Source organism: Scheffersomyces spartinae (assembly GCF_019049425.1).
Source record: "Scheffersomyces spartinae strain ARV_011 chromosome Unknown scaffold_23, whole genome shotgun sequence".
NCBI classification, from domain to species: domain Eukaryota; kingdom Fungi; phylum Ascomycota; class Pichiomycetes; order Serinales; family Debaryomycetaceae; genus Lizanozyma; species Lizanozyma spartinae.
This window is the reverse complement of record NW_025065070.1, coordinates 1-23,588: the sequence shown is the minus strand read 5'-3', so window position 1 is coordinate 23,588 and position 23,588 is coordinate 1. Positions and strand designations below refer to the sequence as shown.

Genomic DNA, 23,588 nt, shown 5'->3' with positions numbered 1-23,588 from the left:
GGCTAAAGGGAAAACCAGCCAACCAGCACAAGACCATCATCATTCGCCAAGTACTCATAGCAATAATATCATTCACTTATAGCCTCACTCGTGTATCATGCTATTGGACAGAACAATTTTGACCAAGAGTCAAAGATGGTGTATACCTGTTCGTAGATGGAGATTGATGACTTCATGGACAAGATCAAAGTCTGATTCAAATGAAGTCACAGAACAACAACGAGCATTTCTAAAGGAATATAAAATCAGATCCTCCTTAGAGGGACTCATCATGCATTATTCTCAACGGAAGATGACTCAAATGTCCATTGCTGGATTATACGAACAAAGTGAAAAACTCACGTCCAACTTTATACTTCAGAATGCAAATGCAACCATTGATAAATTACTTGTTTATAATGCTAGACGACTCAAGGAGTTCCGTAAGTTGCCTTATTTGGTAGTATTGAACCCTTCGATCTCAGAGACCTATAATCAATATTTGATGACCATGTCTTTACTACTTGAAGCATCCATAAACCCTCCTTTAACATTAGAAGCCAATGGTGATTTCTGTGATCTGATCCTTCAGAAATTCATTGATATCCATGCTGACACTTTACCTGTACTTTCTAAAGGTTTTGAAGAGGTATCAATCCATTTACCTCAAGGAGTCATTAAATCATTTCTCGATGTCCATCTTCGAGAACGGATCCATATGAGACTCATTGCTCATCAACACATGGAATTGTCCAAAACATTACAACAAGGTGGGGCCAATTATGTAAAAGGGGGCAAATATAATGGAGTCATCAAGCTTTTAAACATTAAAGATGTCATAAAGAAAAATGCTGAGTTAGTTAATGATATTTGCTTTTTAAAATATGATCAAACAGTTGCTTTAACTATTGATACTAATCTTTACCCTCCTACATTCTGGTCTAAAAAGGACCCCTCTTTAACTCCCATATTAAATGAAGAAAACATCATGTTCCCTTACATTGAATATCATTTGGATTACATTCTCATGGAGCTTTTTAAGAACTCCTTTAGAGCTCATATTGAAAACGGAGTTCAAAGTCCGGTCCAAGCAACCATCTCCATTTCCAATAACCCAATGTACCTTGAGATGAGAATCAGAGATCGAGGGAAGGGGATTTCTCCTAAAGTATTGAATCACATATTTGACTATTCTTATACCACATTCGAAACCAATGAAGGCGAGGCTTATAAGACATTGAATTCTCCACCTGGAGATGGAGCTAATGTGGTTGCAGGTATGGGATATGGACTACCTTTACTGAAGGCTTATATTGAACTATTCAATGATACTTTGCCTGATGATGAGGGGAACACGTATAGCAAGGGCCTGTTGAGTTTACAGACGTATTATGGCTTGGGTACTGATGTCTATCTAAAGACAGTGGGTTACTAGTATGAATAAGTATATTTATAACATATTAGACTTATAGCATAGTACTTGGTATGGATCACGTGATATATGTATGTATCACGTGAATCTCTTCAGTTGATGTCACTCAGTGATATGTATGGTAGCGCCGTATAATGGAGCTAAAAGCCGCTTATGCATACCCGTCAAAGAAACCATCCAAACTGTCATTTAATTCTTTCTAGCGGCTGCAATGGCTGAAGCACCTCCCGTTCTGTTCCCTGTTGTTCCTCTTACCAAGCGGGAGATTGACGAACACACCGCTGTGCTTCTCGTCAACAGCGACACCGAGGCATGCAACGAGAACTTATCTCTATACCTCAAAGTCATAGTGGACAACTTCTACAACGTCGACAACAACAAAGATAAGAACTTTCTTTTGATACTGAAATATGCATTGCGACTTCTTAATCTGAATATGTTCATGAAGAACTTTCGGTTTGGAGTAGCCAAGTTGTTGGGGATGCTAGGCACCTTCTCCGACATGACACTCTTATATATACACAATCAAATAGAGCCAGATGAGAAGTTCTTGAGAGAGTCAGCTGCTTATAAAGAGTTTGTATTGATAGCCCTTTTGTTGATAGTACGACTCAAGGGAGGAACTGCAACTGAACAAAAGCATTCAGCCAATAATAATGAATGTCTTTCAATGCTTGAACAAATAGATGTATTTACCATACTACGGGAATTAGACTTCATTGCTATAATATCCAAGTTTATCTCCGTTCATATTGTTGCTTGGGAACGACTAGATTCTCCTTATATCTTATTGAAGTTTGCATCGGATCTTGTTTTTGAGTACTTGTATGTTACGGAGTTACTTTCAGATACAGAGTTTGTGAGTTTGGTGACCAGCTCTCGTTTGGTCCAATCATTAACCGAAAATTTATTATCCGCAAGAAACTTGGATGCTTATGAAATCGACTATTTTGAAGACGAACTGAAACTCATTGCCTATGAAGAATTCAAGTTATTGCTTCTTATTAATGAACAGTTTTTAATGAAATCTTATACCCTGGGGACGCAAGTTGAGAATGCTGTTTATAACGGTCTTATGAAAAACACCAAGCATAATAATACTGGCTTTCTTAACTTGTTAGTTTATCATTTGAACAGAGAGAATTCAGAAATCATCAAGATTCTAATATTAAAGTTTCTTTATCTCATGTTCACAGACCCAGAATGTTGCAAGTTGTTTTATTTGAATGATTTGAAGATCTTGGTGGACGTCTTTTTGCGGGAATGCAATGATGTTGATTATACGGGTTCAGGTAACCTTGGGAACAGACAATTGATAATCAGTTATTTAAAAGTTATGTATCCGTTACTTAAAAACTCTCAACTAGGTGATAAAGGTGAAGGATATAAGAAGGAGCAAGTTATAGAAACCTTGGGGAATTTCATCACCAATTCTTCGCGGACTGAAACTGACAATAGAGAAGAGACTCTTTCCTTGCTAGCAGCAAAATGTATGAAGATCCCATGGTTGAGAAAAGCCAAGCCTACGGCTTCTTCAGCAGCCTTTTATACCCATTCATCAGCTGAATCTTCTGCCTCATCATTGTCGAGTGTTCCCCGAGGTCCAGAACATTCATTAATTCACAGATCTTCGGTAAGAGCAGCAAATAAAAATGATTATTACAAACAGACCAGAATTCATAACATGGAGGTGGAAGTCACAAATGATATTCAAAAGGTTACCTTATCAAATAATAATGATAATACTAAAGATCAAACTCCTCCTTGTATCCAACAGAATATACTTGAATTACCCACAGAATATCTTGAAAATAATCCTCCTCCTCAAGTCCCTTCAAGGAATCATCATAGCGGAGGTAATGGTACTTCAATGTCGGTAGAATCACTGCTTACCCGTAAGGCAAAAGCCAAAAAGGCTCCACCTCCTCCACCTCCTCCAAGGCGCAGGCGTTTTTGTAAGGAATAGATGGCGATATTCACATAGTTATATCTTCTTTAAAACTCAACACATCATCAAATCGCAATCCATTGATCTCAGTCTTAGTGTAAGCATCCAATTCATAATTGAACTCTTCCTTGTGTGCTTCACGGTCATTTAAGTCACTAGCTGCTACTAACACAAGACCTCGAGACCTAACTAATGGGATCATTTTAGGTACCAAATTCAAAAGATGAATAGAGGTAATTATCCCTATAAGATTATTGTTAATGGAGAAATTAACAGCTTCTTTGATGGACCTTATAGCAAGTTCTTGATGATTTAAATCGTTTTGCAGTTCATGTAACCTCAAATGAGCTGTGGAAATGCTCTCTTCTGAATCTCCATTGTATGATTGCTTGTTATTCATATCAGAACCACCACAAGCACCTAAAGAATCAATTAGTAACCCATTTGTAGTTCTGGATTCAAATTTATTCTTTTCAAGAGAATAGGAGATTCCACTCATAATTAAGAAGACAGGGAAGTTTGGTTGTTTCCAATTCAAAATCTTACATATGAGTGAATTTGATGAAAGAAAGATAATAGACCTGGCAATCCTTGACTTACTCTTTAATTTCAGTTCTCTAACATGATTAAAGACATCATTAAGGGTGAAATCAATATAATTGTTCAAATTCTTATGAATTCCTCCATTAAATGGTAACCCTTCCAATTCATAGGCAGATGGAAACATAATTTCCATATTTAAATTGATACTGGGACTAAGAACATCTAACACAATGTCCAAAGGTAAATAAATGATTCTTATTAAAGATTTGATCAATTGTAAGTCTTCAATAGTCATACCAGATAAATCTTGAATCACTTTATTATAGTCAAATAAGCTATTGGTGATGGAAGTCAATTGTTCAAGTGATAAATTAGGTAAGAATAACTCAATACTATCAGTAATGGCAATTGACCAATGAGGACAGACAATTGGGGTTCCATCATTCAATAAGCAGATTTTAATCCGAAGATATTCTCCAGATAACGAAGTTGCAGTAACCACAGATGAAGGAGTTGAACCACTAATCAACTCATTGGTCGAGGGAACTGCAGTGCTTCCTAATGCATTCCCTCCTACTCCTCCAAGTTGTGAATTTACACTCACAGGTGACAAGATACTATTGGGAGATAATCCACCAGCAGCATTTAATTTCGATGGTCTATTCTTCAAAACACTGGTTGAAGATTTCCAATACGTGTCAAACTTGGAGGCTTCCAATAAAGTACCAGCAAATGGATAAATCACTTGATAATGAACCTTTAATTCTCCAATATTACGTAAACGCAAATCAAAAAGTGGAAGCTGAAAAGAGTTTACCATGGGTGAGGTTGGGTCAATTTGTGAAAATAATAAGGCTGTTGTCTTTGCAATTAACCGAGTACCAAACTTTGGAAAGATTTCAAAATCTATACGGAAATCAGTTAACGAATCTAAATCGGTTTGAAATATGCAATTATTTCCATTTGCTCTGATCCCATCGCTCACTGAAAGTAAAATGTTTCTGGGGACAATATCAGATATATTTGAAGTCAAAGTAATACGACCAGGATTCAAATCTGTGGCTGAATCAAAGAATTTGATAAAGCTTGTATTGCTAGGGAAGATCAATTCAATTAATAGTTTTTGTTCCAAAAAGTTATGTCCATATCTTCTTAAGGGCAAGACTGGTGGTGGTAATTGTAAATCTGGAATTGAATCAACATTATTTTTCAGAATACTTCCGCTATCTTCCGAATCTTCTCCTTCATCCAAGATCGACATTGATGATTCCTTTTCAATATTGGATTCAAGGGTTGAACTTAAAATTGAATCTAATGATTCCTTTTTTTCATCAAAGATTGAATCCTTATAGATTAATAATTCATTCAACACATCAATATGGCCTTCAACGACACAATAATACAAGACATTGAAACCATCATTATCAACTAAATTTAATCTAGCTCCCAACTTAACTAATTCTTCAGTTGTTTTGGGATGACCCTCCAGAACAGCATAAAATATTGGAGACCATTTATTAAGTCCATCCAATCGATTAATTTCTGCCCCGTATTCAATTAATAACTTAATGAGTTTGTAATTTCCGGATCTAGCAACTACATGTAAAGGCATAAGTCCTTCAACATCTTGTTGATTGATCAACTCTTTATCAGGTTTGCTGAATGATAAAAGGTATTCCAAAATCTCATAATTCCCTACTTGACAAGCATAATTTATGGGTAAATATTGTAAACGAGTTTCTGTTGATTTTGGATAACAATCACTACCATGTTCCATTAATTTTTGGATAACCGTAAAGTTCTGGTTCTTTATAGCCAATAATAATGCAGACATTGACTCATTATCTAAATCGTCCACATTTTCCTTTGGGAAATTAGGTAAAACAATGTCTAAAATGTCTAATCGACTATTTTGAGCAGCATAATGTAAGCATGTTTTCCCATTGCCATCCTTTGCCACAAGAAGATTATGTTTGGACTCTTCATCTAAATGTAAGGTCATTATGTAATCAATGATAAATGTTCTTGAATGGGCAATGTAGTCGTTGGCATTGACAACTCTAACCCCATTATTAATGGGGACATGTTCATGTTTGGTTGCTGGAGGAATGGAGCAACATTCATGAATAATGGTTCTATTATTATTGAAATCGTCACTTACATAAGTAAAGTCCACTTGATAATTGATGATTTTTAAAAACGATTCTAGAAACACATCTGAAATTCTTATATTGGATAAGGATAATAAGAATATTCGCGATATTTTGAATCTTGTTTCTTCACTAAACAAATCATCTTTACTACCACCACCTTCTGATACCGTTTTAAGCTTTTCTAACCATCTTTTAAGTAGTGAAGTGTCTGTTGGGTCTTGAACTGTAGCCACATTGACGAAACTTGAATAAAGATCATCTATTTGATTATTTATCATTGGTCTTGACAGGAAAGTCCCACCACTCATTGAAGCTATCGATTGATGCCTTTCTGAGCCGGGAAAGTTTCCACCACTTCTTCTCGTTGAATCTGATCTTTCTATAGAGTTCTTAATTGAAGGAGAATTTTTAGCTGCAAACGTTTCCAATGCAGTGTAATCACCATCCATTATTGATTCTAAATCAAACAATGATTGGGTTACCAAATCACTAACATCATTGATTTCATTCTTATGGAAAACTGGTTGTACACTAACAGCCGTCAGGATAAACAACTCCTTTGTATGAGATTTGGACCGTTTATCCCATTTTTTCAATACTTTAGAGAAGCCAGTTTCGTTCAATTCAATAAACTGTTGCAATCGTAACAAATCCTGATGGATTTTCTTAAAGTTTTGGTATAAATTAAGGTAAGAAATGGAATTTCGAAAGTTACTATCATTCGAGGCACCACCACCACTACTACCACCATTGGAAGAAGATGAAGAATTCCCTTGACCTCCGTTTAATGTGGCGGCATCATTCTTCATCAATTGGATATAATCATAAGTCTTAAGGAACAATTGTTCCTTCTTCCTTAGCAATAAGTCCAAGTTGATGGATAAATTTGCTTGCTTTTCAAGATAAAACGAGTTGACCTTATCCAATTCTCTTTCGACCCTAAAAAAGAATGTCGCCTTATTCTCCTTTAGTGATTGATGGATGTTGACCACTAATGCGACATTCTCTTTATTTGAGGGTATAGCCAATTGTTTGATGAGTTTCTTTAATGCCTTATAGTCGATGAAATGGCCGGAATATTCAGGTAATTCCAATTGTCGTGACGCTAAATATTTACCGTATTTCATTATTGTACGCAGTTAATGAGTATGGTTAAATTATTGTAATTAGTGGCAGGTGAAGTTACTTATATATGATTTAAGGTGCGAATAGATTTTCTCTCCACGTGGATTCCTCTACTGTAAATGTGCTTCGCTATGGCTGCAAATAATCACAATTTAATATGACTAGTCACATCTACAGCAATATAGGAATATTACATACTACACGTCATAATATTACACGTCGTAATACCACACAAGTAATCTATAGTACATTATACTACAACCTTACACTATGCGACTATTCTACTCTGATGCATTCATATACACTCTTATGTACTCTTGTTTGACTCCTTGGCCTTTTCAAAGTATTCCTTAAACTTATCGGCATTCTCCTTGTTACCAAATCTAATGGCCAAAGTTTGAGCCTCGGCTTCTCCATCGGAAATATCAGCAACAACAGAATAAACCCATGATCTATCAGATCCAATGTTTTCCTTTAATTCATACTCAGGGCTAATGAAATGGTTGGCACAAATCTTTAATGTCTTGTCTCTTCTCATCAAAACACGCGTCTTCTTGGTATCCTTGTGCTTGAGGAACTTGACATCTCCAGTACCTCTTTCCTTCCATTCCTTGGTGTCAGCATGGAATCTAAACAACTTGGCTCTAACCTTGAACAAAACTTCTTCATCTTCTTCATTGGTCTTAACTTCAACCTTTTCCAAATGAACTAAAGGCTCAAAGTGAACATCAGCTTCTTCTTCTTCTGCAGTTTCGTCTTCTTCTTCTGCTCCTTTCTTTTTCGTTTCAGAGGATTCTTCAGCTTCTTCCTTTGGTTCTTCCTTCTTCTCCTTCTTGCCTCCAAACATGGAAAAAACAGATGAAGTTGGAGGTTGAGGAGCAGCAGCAGTCTCTTCGGTCTTAGACTTAACTTCTTCACTAGACATTTTTGCGTTGGGTTAAGGTGTGATGATGATGGAGATGATCTTAGTCAGGGTGTGGATTTATTCTTTCGTTGTCGTCCCTTCATCGTTTTGAAAAAAATTTGTAGACTTCCTAATTGGGAAGTCTGTTACAAAAGCACTAAAATCATCTATTCATTTTAACTAACATATATAAAAACGGGTCCACTCATCTCAGTTAGTCATCCATTTCAGAAGGTTTAATTAACCCACCAATTTGAAGAGCACGTTCTCTCTGGATTCTATTTTGATCTTCCCGTTCTAATTGTTTATCTTCTTCAAACAAATAATCAGTTGGGTCACCACCAAATTCCTTAATTTGTACAAGGAAATCTCTTAAAGTACTCTTGAATTTAATCAAGTCTCCATATACAGCGGTTAAAACGTTAAGAAAATTGGTCAATTGCAGTTGTTGCAAGTTAGGGAATGCAGATAATAACAAATTTCCCAAATATTGTTTCAAATATTCATAATTGGAAGTGTTCTCTGGTGCTTGCTTTGGAGTGTACAATGGGTACTTGATGACATTATCTTGTACAAGATGGATTAATTGAGCAAGCACTTCAGCTTGGAATGTGAATCCTGATTTATGATCTGGTTGAGTAACAACATAGAAAGTATCAGAAAGAACTTGGAAATAAAAGTTTTCATAGAATGCACGAGTGAAGGGAGTATCACCAACGTTTTCAACATTCTGTAATAGTTTCAACATCAAATGCAATCCATTTTCTTCCACTTCTCTGTTTGAATGTTTAAATGCCCATAATGCTGCGTTGATCCAAGATTGGAAGGCTTCACCACTCAATTGTAACAACGCAGAAAAGGAATGTTCATTGATGGCTCTCAACAACTTGTAGAACTCGACACGATGTTCTGGATATTCAACAAAATCATTCTTGATCATATCCAAAGTACATTCAAAGATATTCTGTAATATGAACACCACTCCTTCAGGAATTAAATGACCCACATGGATCACAACAGCTGTCATACAATTCAACACTTCGGCATCCCTAGCATCAGGAACATTCAGCTTATAATCATCTAAAACTGCTCCGAATAATGGTTGAACTAAATCACGAACTATTTCATCCAAATTGGTAGCCTTATTAATATAAGTTTCAACCATTTTAAGCACTTCCTTTTTAATGGTTCTTAATGCTCTAACCTTAGGGGTCTTGGTAGCAATGATCCCCTCCTTTGAAACAGCATCAGAAATCATAGTTGAAACCGCCTTATACAACAGAAGCATATCAACATACATCAAGCCTAACTGAGGATAAAATCCAGGTCCTAATGCCTTACATACAGCAACATTTGTTTTGATGATATTGGCAATAATCTTGACACTCTCGGTGTTCACTAATAATTGAGGATCCTTACTAGCTTGATCAATGATAGCTCTCCAAGCAGTATTTGGTAACTCCATTAATTGAGATAACAACTTTTCTCTTTGTTCAGCAACAGTTTGAGCAGATATAATGATCCCACAAGCTTCATAAAAAGTGTGGACCTGTTGGGGTTGTAAATCTTCTGTGATTGATTGGATCCTATTGATGATTTCATTGATAAATGGTTCACTTTCTTGTGGTTCAACAACAACAAAGTGACGTTTGCACTTGGTGGTGATCTTGATAAAGGTATCACATGCCATATCTTGGACACCTTCATGTGTTTCATGCATAAACTCAAATAACTTGTTGACAACTGTTTTAAGAAATTTCCAATGAGCTTTAAGGAATCTTGGATATTGTCCAACAATATACATGATGTTAGAAGCAACCACTGCCTTGTTATCTTTACCTCTTTTCATTTCTGTTAATGATAAAAGATCTCTGATAACGGCAATAAGGAATCTTTTTTCCATATCTTCATTCATAGTACCAGAAATAGATCCAATGGCCCAACATAAGGTATTAATATTGTGCCATGACCATTCGGAACCATCAATTTGTTTAGCCAATTTATCACTTAAGATCCTTTCAGTATCCACAACATTCAAATGAGTCAAATAAACTAAACATTCTCTCATGGATTTATATAAGGAAATGGTATCACTATCCTTAATGAATTCACGAACAATTTCACCTTCATCGTTTTCCACAATGGTGATTTCTTCAGGTCTGGCCATGTTTTCAATAAGAACTAGTCTCAATCTTGATAAAATGTCTTTATATCTATGTTGTCTCAAAGGGTATTTTTCCAAAATAGCAGGGTTTGGAGCGCCATTTGAGGTAGGTCTAACATTCCGTTGATAACTCATTTGAGCCAAGGGATTCCGTTCTGATGCAGGGACCCGTTCGATTTCTTCAAACAAATCATGAACAAACGAAGACCACAAATCCAAACAAGTTTTAAATAATTCTCTTTCATCAATGCGAGACAATTCAATCAAGTATGATAAGGAGTTGATCAAAAGTGGTTCCAAATCAGGGGTCTTTTCTAATGATGATAAATGATTGGATAAAAAGGTACACAAGAAAAGAGCGAAATCTTGTAAAAAAGATTGATCATTTGAATTTGCCAATTTATAAGAATCCCTTAAGTTTGTTTCAATGGGGATAATCTGATAAATGATTTCCATAGTACCTCTAAACGTCAAAACAATTTGATCATCATGCAGAGATGATTTCAATTGCCAAACTTCAGTCAAACATTTAATTGTGTACGATCTAAATTGTGCTGGTTCCAATAACTTCTTAACCAATAATTCTAATAAGTTAGTTTGAAATATATATTCAATGGGGATCCATTGAATATATTTCAACAAACAATTTAAGGTTGAAATGATCAAACTTGGTTTAGTTGTTTTATCAAGTACTTCATAACATAATTTGAAGATTTCTTGAAATTCCGATTGCATACTTTGCCTTAAATGAGTTGCCTTGGCTTGCGTCAACTGATCTTGACTGAAATCGAAAACCTCTTCACTTAATAACTTCAAGATGATCATATTGTTTTCACAAACATTAAATGAACTTCTTGAAGACGACACAATCTCGGGGATAAACAGAGGCCAATTATGAGGCCATTCTTGTTTCAAAACGGAAACTAAAGTCAAATCAATCTTATTAATCAAAGCCCTTTCATGTTCAAAAGTATGATCATCATCACACATTGAAATGATCATTTGAACAATAAAATTCCGGATCCCCAACCGTTCATTTTCAGGAAGCGTTTTCCATCTATATTGAATTGCTTTGTTGAGACAACTCAAGGCAATATATTTTGATTGAGCATTACTGCTCTTAGTCAAAATAGTATCAGCTCTTGTCCAACTATCAGTGTGTTCTTGGAATTGATTCAACACTTCTTGTGCTCTTTTCTGATCAGGTCCTCCAGCATAAAAGGACGTGACCACTTGGTCGAAAACCGACACATCAAGTTCCTTGGTGAAGTCTAGAATCACTTCCATTAGAAAAAAGTACAATGGTAATAATACTAAGAGAACAACAAGTAGAAACAGAAAGTAACAGATAGAAGAAAGAAACAATCAAATCAAATCAAATCAAATCAAATCAAATAACCAATCGATTATTATTGTTGTTGCTTTGTGCACTGTAATGAAAGTCTGTGCTTATTGCAATGATGATTTAGATTTTTTTCCTTGAGGTTTGAGTCGGTCTGGATTGTTTTTGAGTATTTGATTTTCACTTGAGGACCATTTCATTTTGTTACCATTCCCTGTTTTACATTAATGGCAAGCACGAGATGGACGGTCACGTGACTGGTTGTTTCAATTGTTATGAAATCCATGTTACGTAATCTATGCAATGTAACCTCTTTAAAATAATCTATACTACGTAATCTATATGTTAATATCTGCTTTGTAACATAATCTATTGAAAAATCATCAACAATCATTGATATATGTTAATAAATAAACACACTATAAAGGTATGTAGTTTTAGAATTATTGCTTACTGAATGCAACGCCCTTTTCAATGTTCTTAGCCAATTGCTCCTTGGCAACTTCCAACAACTTCTTTTCTTCAGCTGATGCCTTTTCCAAAACATCGTACTTAACTTCTTCAGCACCTCCAGGTCCTAAAACTACAGGTAAGGAGAAGAATCCTAAACCAACCAATTCTTTGGCTTCCTTGGCACCTTTGATAGCAGTGTTGTCTAAATCAACAAAAGCACATTCAGTAATTCCTGAAGAACCGTCAACAGCCTTCAAGATAGATTCAGCCAATCTGTAACCAGCATAAGCCATAGACAATGTAGCAGAACCAGCCCCATTCTTAGCTTGAACAACTTCGTCACCACCAAATTGAACTCTGTTTATCAACTTCTTCTTGTCTTCTTCAGACAATTTTTCAAGGTAAGATCCAGAGTTTCCAAGAGAGTATAATGGAACAATGGTTTCACCAGAGTGACCACCAACAACAGCAATGTTGAAATCAGATGGTTTGGTTTCCTTAGGGTATAATTGAGAAATAAAAGTGTTAGCTCTGACAATATCCAAGGTGGTAACACCAAACAACTTCTTAGGATCGTAAATACCAGCCTTCTTGAAAGTTTCAGCAACAATTGGAACAGTGGAATTGACAGGATTAGAGATGATCAATACAAAAGCGTTTGGAGCATTTTCCGCAATACCTTCAGCCAAACTCTTAACAATACCAGCATTGATGTTAAACAAGTCATCTCTGGTCATACCTGGCTTTCTTGGGACACCAGCTGGGATAACAACCAAATCAGCACCCTTCAAAGCAGAAGCCAAAGCGGTCTTGTCTTCTCTTGAGGAAGGCAAATGAGAAGATGTAGTAGAGTCAGAGTTGATATGACTCAAATCAGCACCAACACCAGGAACATTGACAACATCGAAAAGAGATAACTCGGAAATCTTTGGATTAATCTTCAACAAAAGTGACAATGGCTGACCGATACCACCAGCTGCACCAAGAACAGCAACCTTAACCATGTTTGAATGTGTAAAATAAATGTATAAGTATATATATAAGAGTTCTCAGGGCAATGTCAATTGCAATTTAATAGAACTTGGAGTTCAAAAACCTTTCACCGGGTAATAAATAAAATCTGGGGAATTGTCCATTTATATACCCCTCCCAATTACTTTGTTATTATATTATGGGCCTTCCCTGAATATGGTAGCGGGGGTCCATTTTTATGTTACCCGCACTTACTTGACCCTGAAACTCCGGGCATGTCTCCTGCGCGAACTTTTGATGTTCCCCACCGTTTGACAATTAGGTTGAATGAAGGAGTTAAGAACGTCCAATTAGTGTCACATTTACAGTGTAAAAGTATTTATAGGGGCTAATCCCCACAAGCTTATACTAATTAGGTATTATGATGTTATGATAATATGAAATGATATTGCTTGTAATACATATTCAATTGATTCATGTGCATTTGATGTAGGTTGCTTAAAACGGTAAATGGGTACGGATGTAGGGACTTACAAGTTGAAGTGTTCCGGAAATTCCCGGACTAGTGAGAGCAAAATCTGGGTATAATGGTGTGTTCGGATCCATGTTCGGTTACGACATCAACACTCATATAACGAAAGGTTGCATGTGCAATGATAGTATTTATTTATTGTGGAACAAATGTGACAATTGCCTTAATATTGGTACTGTAATTCGCAATGCCATGGTAGTAATATCCCTCGGTGAAGTCGTGCAAAGCTCGGCCAAATCTCCGAACTCCAAATCTGGGGTGTCAAACTCAGAATTAATAGGAGCTCAAAAAAAGAGCATGTGACCACACACAAGGAATTTACTGCTTATGCTTAGAAGAGAAATATGGTAGTTGAGGTCCATCTTCTAATTTCACATATGTTGTATATAATGGGCCAATTGAAGTTTAAAAAAGAAGTAAGGAAGTATAGTATGATGACTCCGGCGTGATTCGAACACGCGCATCTTACGATAACAGAACTTGAGTCTGCCGCCTTAGACCGCTCGGCCACAGAGCCCTTACTTGGGTTAAAATTTTCCGCGAAGTAAAGAGTTTTGCCTAGTTGGGAAGCACAGAAAGTGGTTCCTAGTTACGGGCTAAAGACATTATATGGATCCTACGTGATAAACAGTGTGAGTGAAACACAGTGATACGTAGTGTGAAATAGACGTTTGGCAGACTGGATCTCAACTAAGGGTATATTTAGATTGTTACATTTAGAGGACTCTATAGTACTAGTTATAGTCATAAGTGGTTTTCCCACGAATACATGGTATCTTAAAAAAAACTTCGGGCCGCTTTCATGTCTCATTGCCTAAGCATTACATAATTCTAGGTAGTTTCCAAGAATATATGAAAACTTTAAAGAAACATTTGAAAAGTTTATAATGTTGACTAAAACTAATACTCACATTGCACAGGATTTTTCATAAATTAGCTGACTACTATGTTTGTTATTTTCGCATCCATTCAAATGATGAATAGAAGAATACAAGAAATTTCTCTTGCAGTCATCTCTCAATTTGAGTAACTTGTCAAATTGCATTCAATATAAAAAATATGAAACTATGGTGACAGCTATTATATCGGTTTTTTTTAGAGGTCAATGGGATGGAGGCTTTTGTTGATGTATTTCTAAGAAAGTTGCTAAAATTCAGTGTTTCATACATTGTTATCCTATTCTTCGTAGACAACAAGAACGATGCGCATAACTGAAGTTCCCAAGTTAATTTTGTTTGATTTCTCACTTTTTTACGTCACAATTATTTGCTAAAGTATTGGATTAAGATAACCTTTATTTTCAAGTATTTTGGCTACAGCTATTTCCTTTGTTTGATGTAAAGGCAAACTTTGATGTCACACGCTAAGCATTTATCCAATGTCGGTTTAGGATGCTGAGACTATCAGTGATAAATCCAAAAGACGTTATCTTCGTACATGCTAATTGATGAGCGTACTATATACAAGTACAAATAATTAGGAAGGCCTTGGCTTCAGTTGCAATTGCGACCTCGACTTTAGATTGTCTAGAGGTTTGGTTTTAGGCAGCGGAACTAAATTCGAAGTTCTTAGCAAACCAAGTTCTAAATATTTCCGTGTTGATTATTTATGTGTACAAATTGCTACTCCAATAGATTGATGGTATATTACATTTTCTTCGCATTTTGAGGACTGCTTGTAATTTAATTCTGGGTATCTTTTGAGAAAAGCATTTGTCAACTGTGAAACTATTATCTGATTGGAATGCGAAATATTTTCTTGAATACCATAACTGCAATGAAAGAAAATTACCTACCATAGGCAAGATTGAACTGGAAGCCAGTTAATAGACAAAAAAAGAAGTAAGGAAGTATAGTATGATGACTCCGGCGTGATTCGAACACGCGCATCTTACGATAACAGAACTTGAGTCTGCCGCCTTAGACCGCTCGGCCACAGAGCCCTTACTTGTGGAATGAATTTCTCGGATTTAACTTATCGCGTGTTTCTTTGTGCGCAGGAAATTTCTGAAGTGTGAAATAGACGGTTTGCTGGCTGGTTCTCAACTAAGAATATATCTGAGTTTTTACATCTAGAGCACTCTATGGTACTAGTTATATGGTAGATGTAATTAAGGGTGGCACAGAAGAACTGAAACTTTTTTTTGAAGGATTAGCATACATTCGTAAGAAAACCACTTTTGGTAGTAAACATTAAGCCCATAAATTAAGGTTTCTAATTTTCATTTTCTATCATGCTTTGGGTTTAGTGGTGTAGCGGCTATCACGTTTCGTTTACATATTGCGACTGCAAAGTAAGCGCCGAAAAGGTCCCGAGTTCGATCCTCGGCTAGATCAAAGCTATTTTTTTTTAAGCGCCTGGAAATCGCGTTATATGGTAACTCTTACAGACCAAAAGTAATTGCGCAACTAAAGTTCATAAAAGCAAATACATAACCAGTTTACCCTTTTTACATAAATGGACGATAGTTACTTTGTAATATTCAAAATGAAGGATTAGTTTTGGTTTGCTTGATTACAACTATTAAGCCCCTAGTTTACCAAAAAAAGACAAGTCAAGCAAAATTTCAATCATTCACAGTAATAGTAGATTCCCATGTGCATCAATACTTAGTCATTCAAGGTGTAAGGTATATAAGAAACAGAATATGCAACCAAGCTACATGAAAGCGTTGCCACGGAACAAGTGTTGATCTTCGATCTCGTTATGTTGAAATTTGCCTATATAAAACTTTACGACAACTGTACACTAATACTATTGAAACGATTATTATTAAGGGATCTTAAAAAGCCTCTGTATCTTAAATTCCAAGACTACGAAATAAAAGAGTGACATATAAAATGTGCGGGAAATTAAAGCTATATTATCTAGCAAGAAAAAAAAGAATATAATAAACGTAGTAAACAATTTGTGTCTGGTTAGCATTTTTAAATTAAAACATATACTCATGGAAAGAAAAACCTAGAATAAAATAGCTTGAAGGGGGTTGATTAGGCCGCCTTCTGGGTTTGGGACGATCCCAAAAGGACTTTTCCTCTCCTGGTCTGGTAAATCCCTAACTTCAACCTACCAGTATTACATGGCTCACGCACACTTACCATGGGTAGCTATCGCAGGTAGTATGTGAAGTGACATAGCTGCGTGGCTAAATATTAACCACGAATTTTTTTGGGTTTTTAGGCTTTCTATAAATATTACATAAATGGTATCACATAGAGTTTTATAGAATTTGGTGGTTTTCCCACGAAAATACAGAATATTTAAAAAAAAACAGAAAGTGGTCCTCTCATGAATATATGTACTTGAAAATTCCGAAACAGCCCATTCATGCTTAAAACCCGATGAGACGGTAATATGGTATAAGTTCAAAAAGATTATTAAAAAAAAGTAATGCTGAAAATGCCAAACTCACTGGGGCTGATTTAAGAGGTCCCCTTTTGTAGCGAAGACAACTGAGTCAAACGTTCAGAGGCGATAGAAACTAGCTCTTGAAGTGTGCATAATTTCCCGTCAACCCCTCTAGTTAGAAGTAATGATTAGGTTGGTTGAATAGTCGTCACGGACTTATGTTGAAATGGACGTTCCAATTTCTCTACGCGTAATAATGTTAGTAGTTTAATAGTTGGTACTACTTTTCCAGAGATCACATACTTAGTCAATATCAGAGAATCCATATCTCTGGGTAGAATATCCTCAATTTATACTTAATTTTAACCCTTTTTTCTGTTTCAGACCTTTGATAGAGTTATGTCTAATCATGAAGGGATTGATCTTCCACGATTTCAACATCTATATAACAGAATATTATCAACAATCTTCCGTCATAAAGCAACAGATTACTGAATTGTGTCATTACTTCACAACCTTTTTGACACAATATCACCCTATTAATTTGTAAGTAGTACTCTAACAATTTGCCTTCTAAGTTGAGAACTATGTATTATAGTAATACTACAACCACATGGTTTAAGACTGAATAAACCATGTGATTATCAACGGGCTATAAATAAGCCACTATAAGTCTTAGACTTAGATTGAAATTTTAAATAGATAAGTATCAAATATCTATTAAACACTAGCAACAATATGACAAGAATTGAAGGTTTAGAACGTCCATCTCAACATAGTCCAGACTGTTAACAAGTCACTGTCCCTGAATATTGAATGCTGGGCTTTAAAAGGCATTTTATTATCAACTAGTTTCCAGTTTTGTCAGTAGTGGGAAATTATTACACCCTTATCATTACTTTAGGAGAAGGGAAGAAATTTTCTAGCTAGTTAAGATAATCTCGTTATTTTTTCGTTCTTGCAAACATTTCTGACTGATAAATTCTTTAACAAATTCGACGGTGTAACTACAATTCTTTCTACAGCGTTGAAAATTCTCCAGAGATTTCTTGGTACTGCATCTGCTTTCATGTTTGTTGACGTTTCTGTAAAATTATCGATTGTTTCCTTTTTAAGCTTGGATATATTTGCGGCAGTTGCAAATTAATTGTAAACAGGAGCTTTGCACGTTGATTAAACGTCATTTACCGGTGAGATCGTGGAGAATCATTTCCTTCAACTTGATCTGGGAACGACTCTAGAACTTGCAAAATTCAAAACTTTAGCCTTACACCAACTGACTAAACTTACTAAGGAAGAGGAGAAAAAGAAAAATAATGACTAGATTCTGACCACAGAATAAGGGGATGCGTTAACCGGAGAATCTGGGTGGTAATAATTAAGGTGTTCGAGGTTTAGGAGGTAGTTTGCAATTATGAAGAAAGTAGAAGCCAAATTGAAATGTAAATTGAGCGAAAATTAGACCATATTTAGACCATATTAAGAAAATTATAGTCATAGAATCTACCAAAATCTTAAGTATTTAAGAAAACACAATCTAAGGATGTAATTGGGTAAAATCATAACGATTCTTTATTGGCTTAATACTTTTGAATACTTGACATTGGTATTATAGCTGGAAAGAAGAAATAATATAACTTACCCAATTTAGCTCATTCCAATCATGAAACAACTGATATAACTAAGCTCTTGGTATATTGCAAAAATATCGTATATAAAGACCAATGTTATACGTCCTTTTCTTGTATTGCTTTTTTTATTATTATTAATCAATCAAATAACTAAGAACAACTCTGGTTGCTCTTAAGATCATCAACCCCAACAACGCTTCTGCTAATAAAAACGGTGAAAATAAGGACAATTGTTTCATCCCCTACCAAGTTGCAGATGTTGTGTTTGTTGAAATGGAAGTTCTAAGTCTTCAATTCTTGTCATATTTTTGCTAGTATTTAACAAAGATTCAATACTTATCTATCTAAAATTTCAATCTAAGTCTGAGACTTATGGTGGCTTATTTATAGCCCGTTGATAATCACATGGATTATTTAGTCTTGACCCATGCGATTGTAGTATTACTATTGAATACTGAATTAATATGCTTGGCAATAGCAATTTATTGTTGTTCGTCTTTTCAGGTGGGCTGACTATTATTCAAGTTATCCAAACTTACCTATGCTGGATATTTTGAATATTTCCTAACCTGGACTATTTGTTTGCAACCAACAGATTACATAATTGTGACATGCATGATCCTGCATGCTTCTGACACAATACTTCAACAGTGTTATTGCTTAAATCCATAAAATATTATTCCGTCATTGTACAGATCTTTTGAATAATATAGAAATTTCACATTCTTACTTCAAATATTTAGAATCCTGTAATAAATACATCTATTATCCACAAACTCCAATTGCGGTTCAAGCAATCATCAGTTACACGAAATCCCTTCCTTTTTGAATTATTTTAATGAGACATTTTCATACCACTCCTGTATTTGTGAACATATCTTATTTTAAAATAAAAATCCAACAGCATTACCTATTGGAAGTTGGATTCCCATTCGCGTGGAACTTAGATTTCAGAGACAGCGATAAATGCCAGGTAGCTACCTTTGTCTGTAGATTTCGGTTAGCATGAATTAACTTGATTCTTACCTGCATCATTCTGCTTTCGTCGTTGGTATATTCAGATTATGTGTCTTAAATGCTCAAGGTTTTTGATTGCTTCTAAGTTACTACTACTCTAAATATGAATTCAGTTTCTCCCAATTTGTACCCATTTCAGCCCGACCTTTTTCCCACTCTAATCACCATCCTCCCTTGAGTAACACTACACATGGGCTCTGATTAGTACATTCTTTCCTCTTTTGCTTGTATTCATCCCATTTTCCACCGATCTTCCGTTCTCCTTCTCATTAAATGGACATTTGGGAGCATCCAACCTCATAAGCACATGACGATGCATACAGTGGTTCCATTTAATGTTCATACTAGGTCGTGTATTTTTCATACTATGGCAGTAATTTTCGTTATCATTGCCAGGAAATTTTCATGCCAAATATATAAATTATTCGTAATATTAGTTTTATTACTTCGCTACAAAGATATATTTTTTACGTAATAATAGCTAAAAAAGTTTTGTAATAGGGGTAGCATGTGCTATAAATCTGTTGAAGAATTGTGTCAGAGGTGTTGAAGTATTGTGTGTTGCAGAATTGTAACAGAAGAAAGGGGGATCGTGTATGACCCAATTATGTAACTTGCTGGGTGCAAACAAATAGTCTACGGGCTATAAATAAGCCACCATAAGTCTTAGACTTAGAAGAAAATTTTATATGGAAAAGTATCGAGATCGAGCCTCTATTAAATATTACCGATAATATAACAAGACACACCTAAAGATAAGTATTACTTGTGATTAAACTACTAACAGTATGACCCGTATAGAAGATCTAGAACGTCCATTTCAACAGGTTATGAGCTCCTTTAAGCTTCCCGATGATTTTGTTATGCTAACTGATAGTAGCACGTATGTGCCTTGGCGGAGAAGTCTTGAAAAGGCTCTTCGTAGTAAGACGGCGTCAAGAAGTTTAGTGGCCTTTATCGTTGCAGGTACTATTCCTGACTTTCCGGATGATCTTACTATTGTTGAGAAAGATAAGGTTTTTGAGACTCTTGAGCATATTACTCATCATATTTTTATCAGTACTCTCTCGGATCCTATTTGTCAAAGCTTAACTCTTCATTCCGTTACAACATTCACCGCTGCTAACAAATATATTACTGAAAAATATGGGTTTCCTACTGTTTCTCACTTGATTAACTTCTATGATTCCTTGCACAAGACGGAAGATTATGCTCTTACTTATCTTGAGACCACACGCATTCAAGAATGTTACTCCCCTGCGGAATTATCTGCCATTTACCTCCTTTTGGCTCAACCCACTTCGATTCGTCACGCCTTCGACTCCCGGGTTCAAACCCTTCCCCCTACAATCGTCGATGGTGTTCCACGTCGCACACTACTTGCTTTTGATTTATTCCAGTCGGTATGTGCGTCTGAAGCTATGAGAGAACCCAAAGTGTCGACCCCTGAAATAACTCTTGCTACCTTCAACAACAGACGACCATTTCGTGCAGGTACCAAAAGACGTTTTTCGTCACGCAAGTTTATCTGCTACAACTGGGGTAAGCCGGGTCATGGTATTTCTGAGTATCAACAACCACTTCAAAAACCCTTTCTAGGCACGTATGTCACTCTTAGTGCTGTTCGACACGTCCCTGCAGCTACCACTAATCTTGTATTGCTTTCTGCATTCTCAGTTGATCATGAAATTTCTTCTGTCAAAGGTATTTACTATCTCAATAACTCGGTCTTCGCACGACCCAATAGCAAACTTTTTCTTACTGCACATGATAAGGTTTTCAGTGCAGAACTGCGCTCTGTTGATTAAACGTCATATAGAGGTGAGATCGTGAAAAATCATTCCCAAAAATTTTTCAAAAATTGATAGATGTGGTTGCAAAGGGTGCGAATTTCTGATGCATCCTACGGAGTAAATATGGGGCAATAATGACTAAGGAATCTCGTGCCAAAAAGGGGAGGATGTGTTAAACCAGATAAGACCAAGTGGTGATAATTAAGGAGGTTGAAAACAAGGAAAGTGAAACGTAGGGGATAAACGACAAAGAAGAATGAGAGAAATTGGAATATAAATTGAGATATATTTCATCCATATTTAGAAGTGTATAGTCTTAGAATCCACCGAATATTACACGGCTTAAGTACACCCACTAACCAACAAATTAAGAGTCAAAATAATTAATCGTTATAGTTTTTGAAATGCCTAATAAACCTTCTAAGAATATCCAACCAAAACTAATCCCCCACGATGTTAACATGATTGCTGTTGAAACTCACACACGCCTTGAGAGGTGGTATCAAGTGAAGGTACTCCCGGAAGTATGTGTTGAAATGGACGTTCTAAATCTTCTATACGAGTCATATTGTTAGTTGTTTAATCACAAGTAATACTTATCTTGAGGTGTGTCTTGTTATATTATCGGTATTATATAAATCAGACTTGATACTATTCTATATAAAATTTTCTTCTAAGTCTGAGACTTATAGTGCCTTATTTATAGCCCGTAGACTACTTGCTTACAACCAACAGATTACATAATTGTGTCTTACACGATCCCTTTTTTACAACAAATAGTTCAACAAAAACTTTTGACACAAATCTTCAACAGTATGACCGTTGACAAAGTATATTCTCCTAGAACCAAAAATGAACACAACATGATTATGCTGTCACGTCAAATGTAAATGATGCAAATGGCAATGCAAGAACAGCTCAATACAATTGCTGATCAAGCTATTGTGTTAGGTCAAATTCAAGTGCAATTATATGAAATCAAACAAGTTTCTAAATCAAAGCACAAGTTCACAAGCGAAATATCGCCAACTCCAGTAGTTGAGGAAGTTATGACAAGTGACAGTGTAAACAATTTCACAGAAGGCAATACCAAAGGGGCGATTGGTCCACAATCACAAACTATTGGTAATTTCTCTGGTAAAGAAATTTTTGATCAATTGAATTACAATGAGAAGAAGGAGGCAGGATTTGTTGAAGTATTGTGTGAAAAGCATGTAGGATCGTACAAGACACAGTTATGTAATCTGTTGGATGCAAACAAATAGTCCAGGTGAGAAAATATTCAAAATATCCTAGATTGGTAATCCAGATGTTTCAAGCATAACTAACTAGTTTTAAACATATTCAAAATATCCCGTATAGGTAAGTCGGGATATTTTGAATGATGGCCAGTCAACCTGGAATGACGAACAATAATAAATTGCTCTTGGCAAGTTTACTAATTCATTACTACTATCCAATAATAGTAATACTACAATCACATGGATTATTCAGTCTGAATCCGTGTGAATATCAGCGGACTATAAATAAACTACTATAAGTCACAGATTTAAAATAAAGTTATATACAGAAAGGTAATCAACTCTGATTTATATAATACCAATAATATTATAAGACACACCTCAAGATAAGTATCACTTGTGATTAAACTACTAACAATATGACTCGTATAGAAAATTTAGAACGCCCATTTCAACAGGTTCTCATACCTTAAAAAGATTTATTATTACATCCTATTAGCTGATCATCTTAAGGAATTATTGGTTGTGAAATTTCAGGTACCAAACCGAGAATAAGCAATCTTCAAGATTCTCTTAAATGATATACTCCTCACACCAAACTTGAATGAATTCATGACTGAGGTATTGGAAGGTTTTGAAAGAATCAGTTTGAATAACGGAAAGTTAAACTCTCAGGAAGAAATCGACCATTATCTTATTTAGAGCACTTGAAATTGACGTCTATTACACATAAACCGATGCTTTTATTTGTTAAACTTAATGCCAACTTGACATATTGTTACAGAGAAGTGAAAAGGATAAATGAAACAAAATTTACAATCAAATATGCTACTAAATGTTGAAGTTGTTGAAGTATTGTGTCAGAAACATGCAGGATCGTATATGACACAATTATGTAATCTGTTGGTTGCAAACAAATAGCTGAGAGAATATTGTAGAAATCCTAAATTGAGTTATTTAAAATATCCCGTATAGGTGAGTCAGGATATTTTAAATGATAGCTAGTCACGT

At 35.6% G+C, this 23,588-nt stretch overlaps 7 protein-coding genes and 3 non-coding genes across 10 annotated transcripts; 4 read left to right on the top strand and 6 right to left on the bottom strand.

Moving 5' to 3' along the window:
* Positions 1 to 97: 97 nt before the first annotated feature.
* KQ657_002729 (alpha-ketoacid dehydrogenase kinase family protein) lies at positions 98 to 1,414 on the top strand (the record flags this gene model as incomplete). Its single annotated transcript, XM_043193479.1, has 1 exon — positions 98 to 1,414. One exon carries the CDS (start codon positions 98 to 100, stop codon positions 1,412 to 1,414), a length of 1,317 nt encoding a protein of 438 aa, XP_043047316.1.
* A 111-nt stretch (positions 1,415 to 1,525) lies between these two features.
* On the top strand, positions 1,526 to 3,377 carry KQ657_002728 (uncharacterized protein; the record flags this gene model as incomplete). Its single annotated transcript, XM_043193478.1, has 2 exons — positions 1,526 to 1,532; positions 1,615 to 3,377. 2 exons carry the CDS (start codon positions 1,526 to 1,528, stop codon positions 3,375 to 3,377), a joined length of 1,770 nt encoding a protein of 589 aa, XP_043047315.1.
* Positions 3,378 to 3,387: 10 nt separating this feature from the next.
* PHO81 (Pho81p) lies at positions 3,388 to 7,182 on the bottom strand (the record flags this gene model as incomplete). The annotated part of the gene is made up of 1 exon (XM_043193477.1): positions 3,388 to 7,182. The coding sequence occupies one exon, from the start codon at positions 7,180 to 7,182 to the stop codon at positions 3,388 to 3,390; it is 3,795 nt and encodes a 1,264-aa protein (XP_043047314.1).
* A 305-nt stretch (positions 7,183 to 7,487) lies between these two features.
* Positions 7,488 to 8,105, bottom strand: YRB1 (Ran GTPase-binding protein; the record flags this gene model as incomplete). The annotated part of the gene is made up of 1 exon (XM_043193476.1): positions 7,488 to 8,105. One exon carries the CDS (start codon positions 8,103 to 8,105, stop codon positions 7,488 to 7,490), a length of 618 nt encoding a protein of 205 aa, XP_043047313.1.
* Positions 8,106 to 8,298: 193 nt separating this feature from the next.
* On the bottom strand, positions 8,299 to 11,535 carry CRM1 (exportin; the record flags this gene model as incomplete). The annotated part of the gene is made up of 1 exon (XM_043193475.1): positions 8,299 to 11,535. One exon carries the CDS (start codon positions 11,533 to 11,535, stop codon positions 8,299 to 8,301), a length of 3,237 nt encoding a protein of 1,078 aa, XP_043047312.1.
* Positions 11,536 to 12,033: 498 nt separating this feature from the next.
* On the bottom strand, positions 12,034 to 13,047 carry MDH1 (malate dehydrogenase; the record flags this gene model as incomplete). Its single annotated transcript, XM_043193474.1, has 1 exon — positions 12,034 to 13,047. The coding sequence occupies one exon, from the start codon at positions 13,045 to 13,047 to the stop codon at positions 12,034 to 12,036; it is 1,014 nt and encodes a 337-aa protein (XP_043047311.1).
* Positions 13,048 to 13,982: 935 nt separating this feature from the next.
* Positions 13,983 to 14,064, bottom strand: KQ657_002723. The gene has a single exon. It is a non-coding gene; the product is annotated as a tRNA-Leu (tRNA).
* Positions 14,065 to 15,407: 1,343 nt separating this feature from the next.
* On the bottom strand, positions 15,408 to 15,489 carry KQ657_002722. The gene has a single exon. It is a non-coding gene; the product is annotated as a tRNA-Leu (tRNA).
* Positions 15,490 to 15,788: 299 nt separating this feature from the next.
* KQ657_002721 lies at positions 15,789 to 15,883 on the top strand. Its single transcript has one exon. It is a non-coding gene; the product is annotated as a tRNA-Val (tRNA).
* Positions 15,884 to 20,331: 4,448 nt separating this feature from the next.
* On the top strand, positions 20,332 to 22,601 carry KQ657_002720 (uncharacterized protein; the record flags this gene model as incomplete). The annotated part of the gene is made up of 3 exons (XM_043193473.1): positions 20,332 to 21,247; positions 21,831 to 21,860; positions 22,249 to 22,601. 3 exons carry the CDS (start codon positions 20,332 to 20,334, stop codon positions 22,599 to 22,601), a joined length of 1,299 nt encoding a protein of 432 aa, XP_043047310.1.
* Between the last annotated feature and the right edge of the window lie 987 nt (positions 22,602 to 23,588).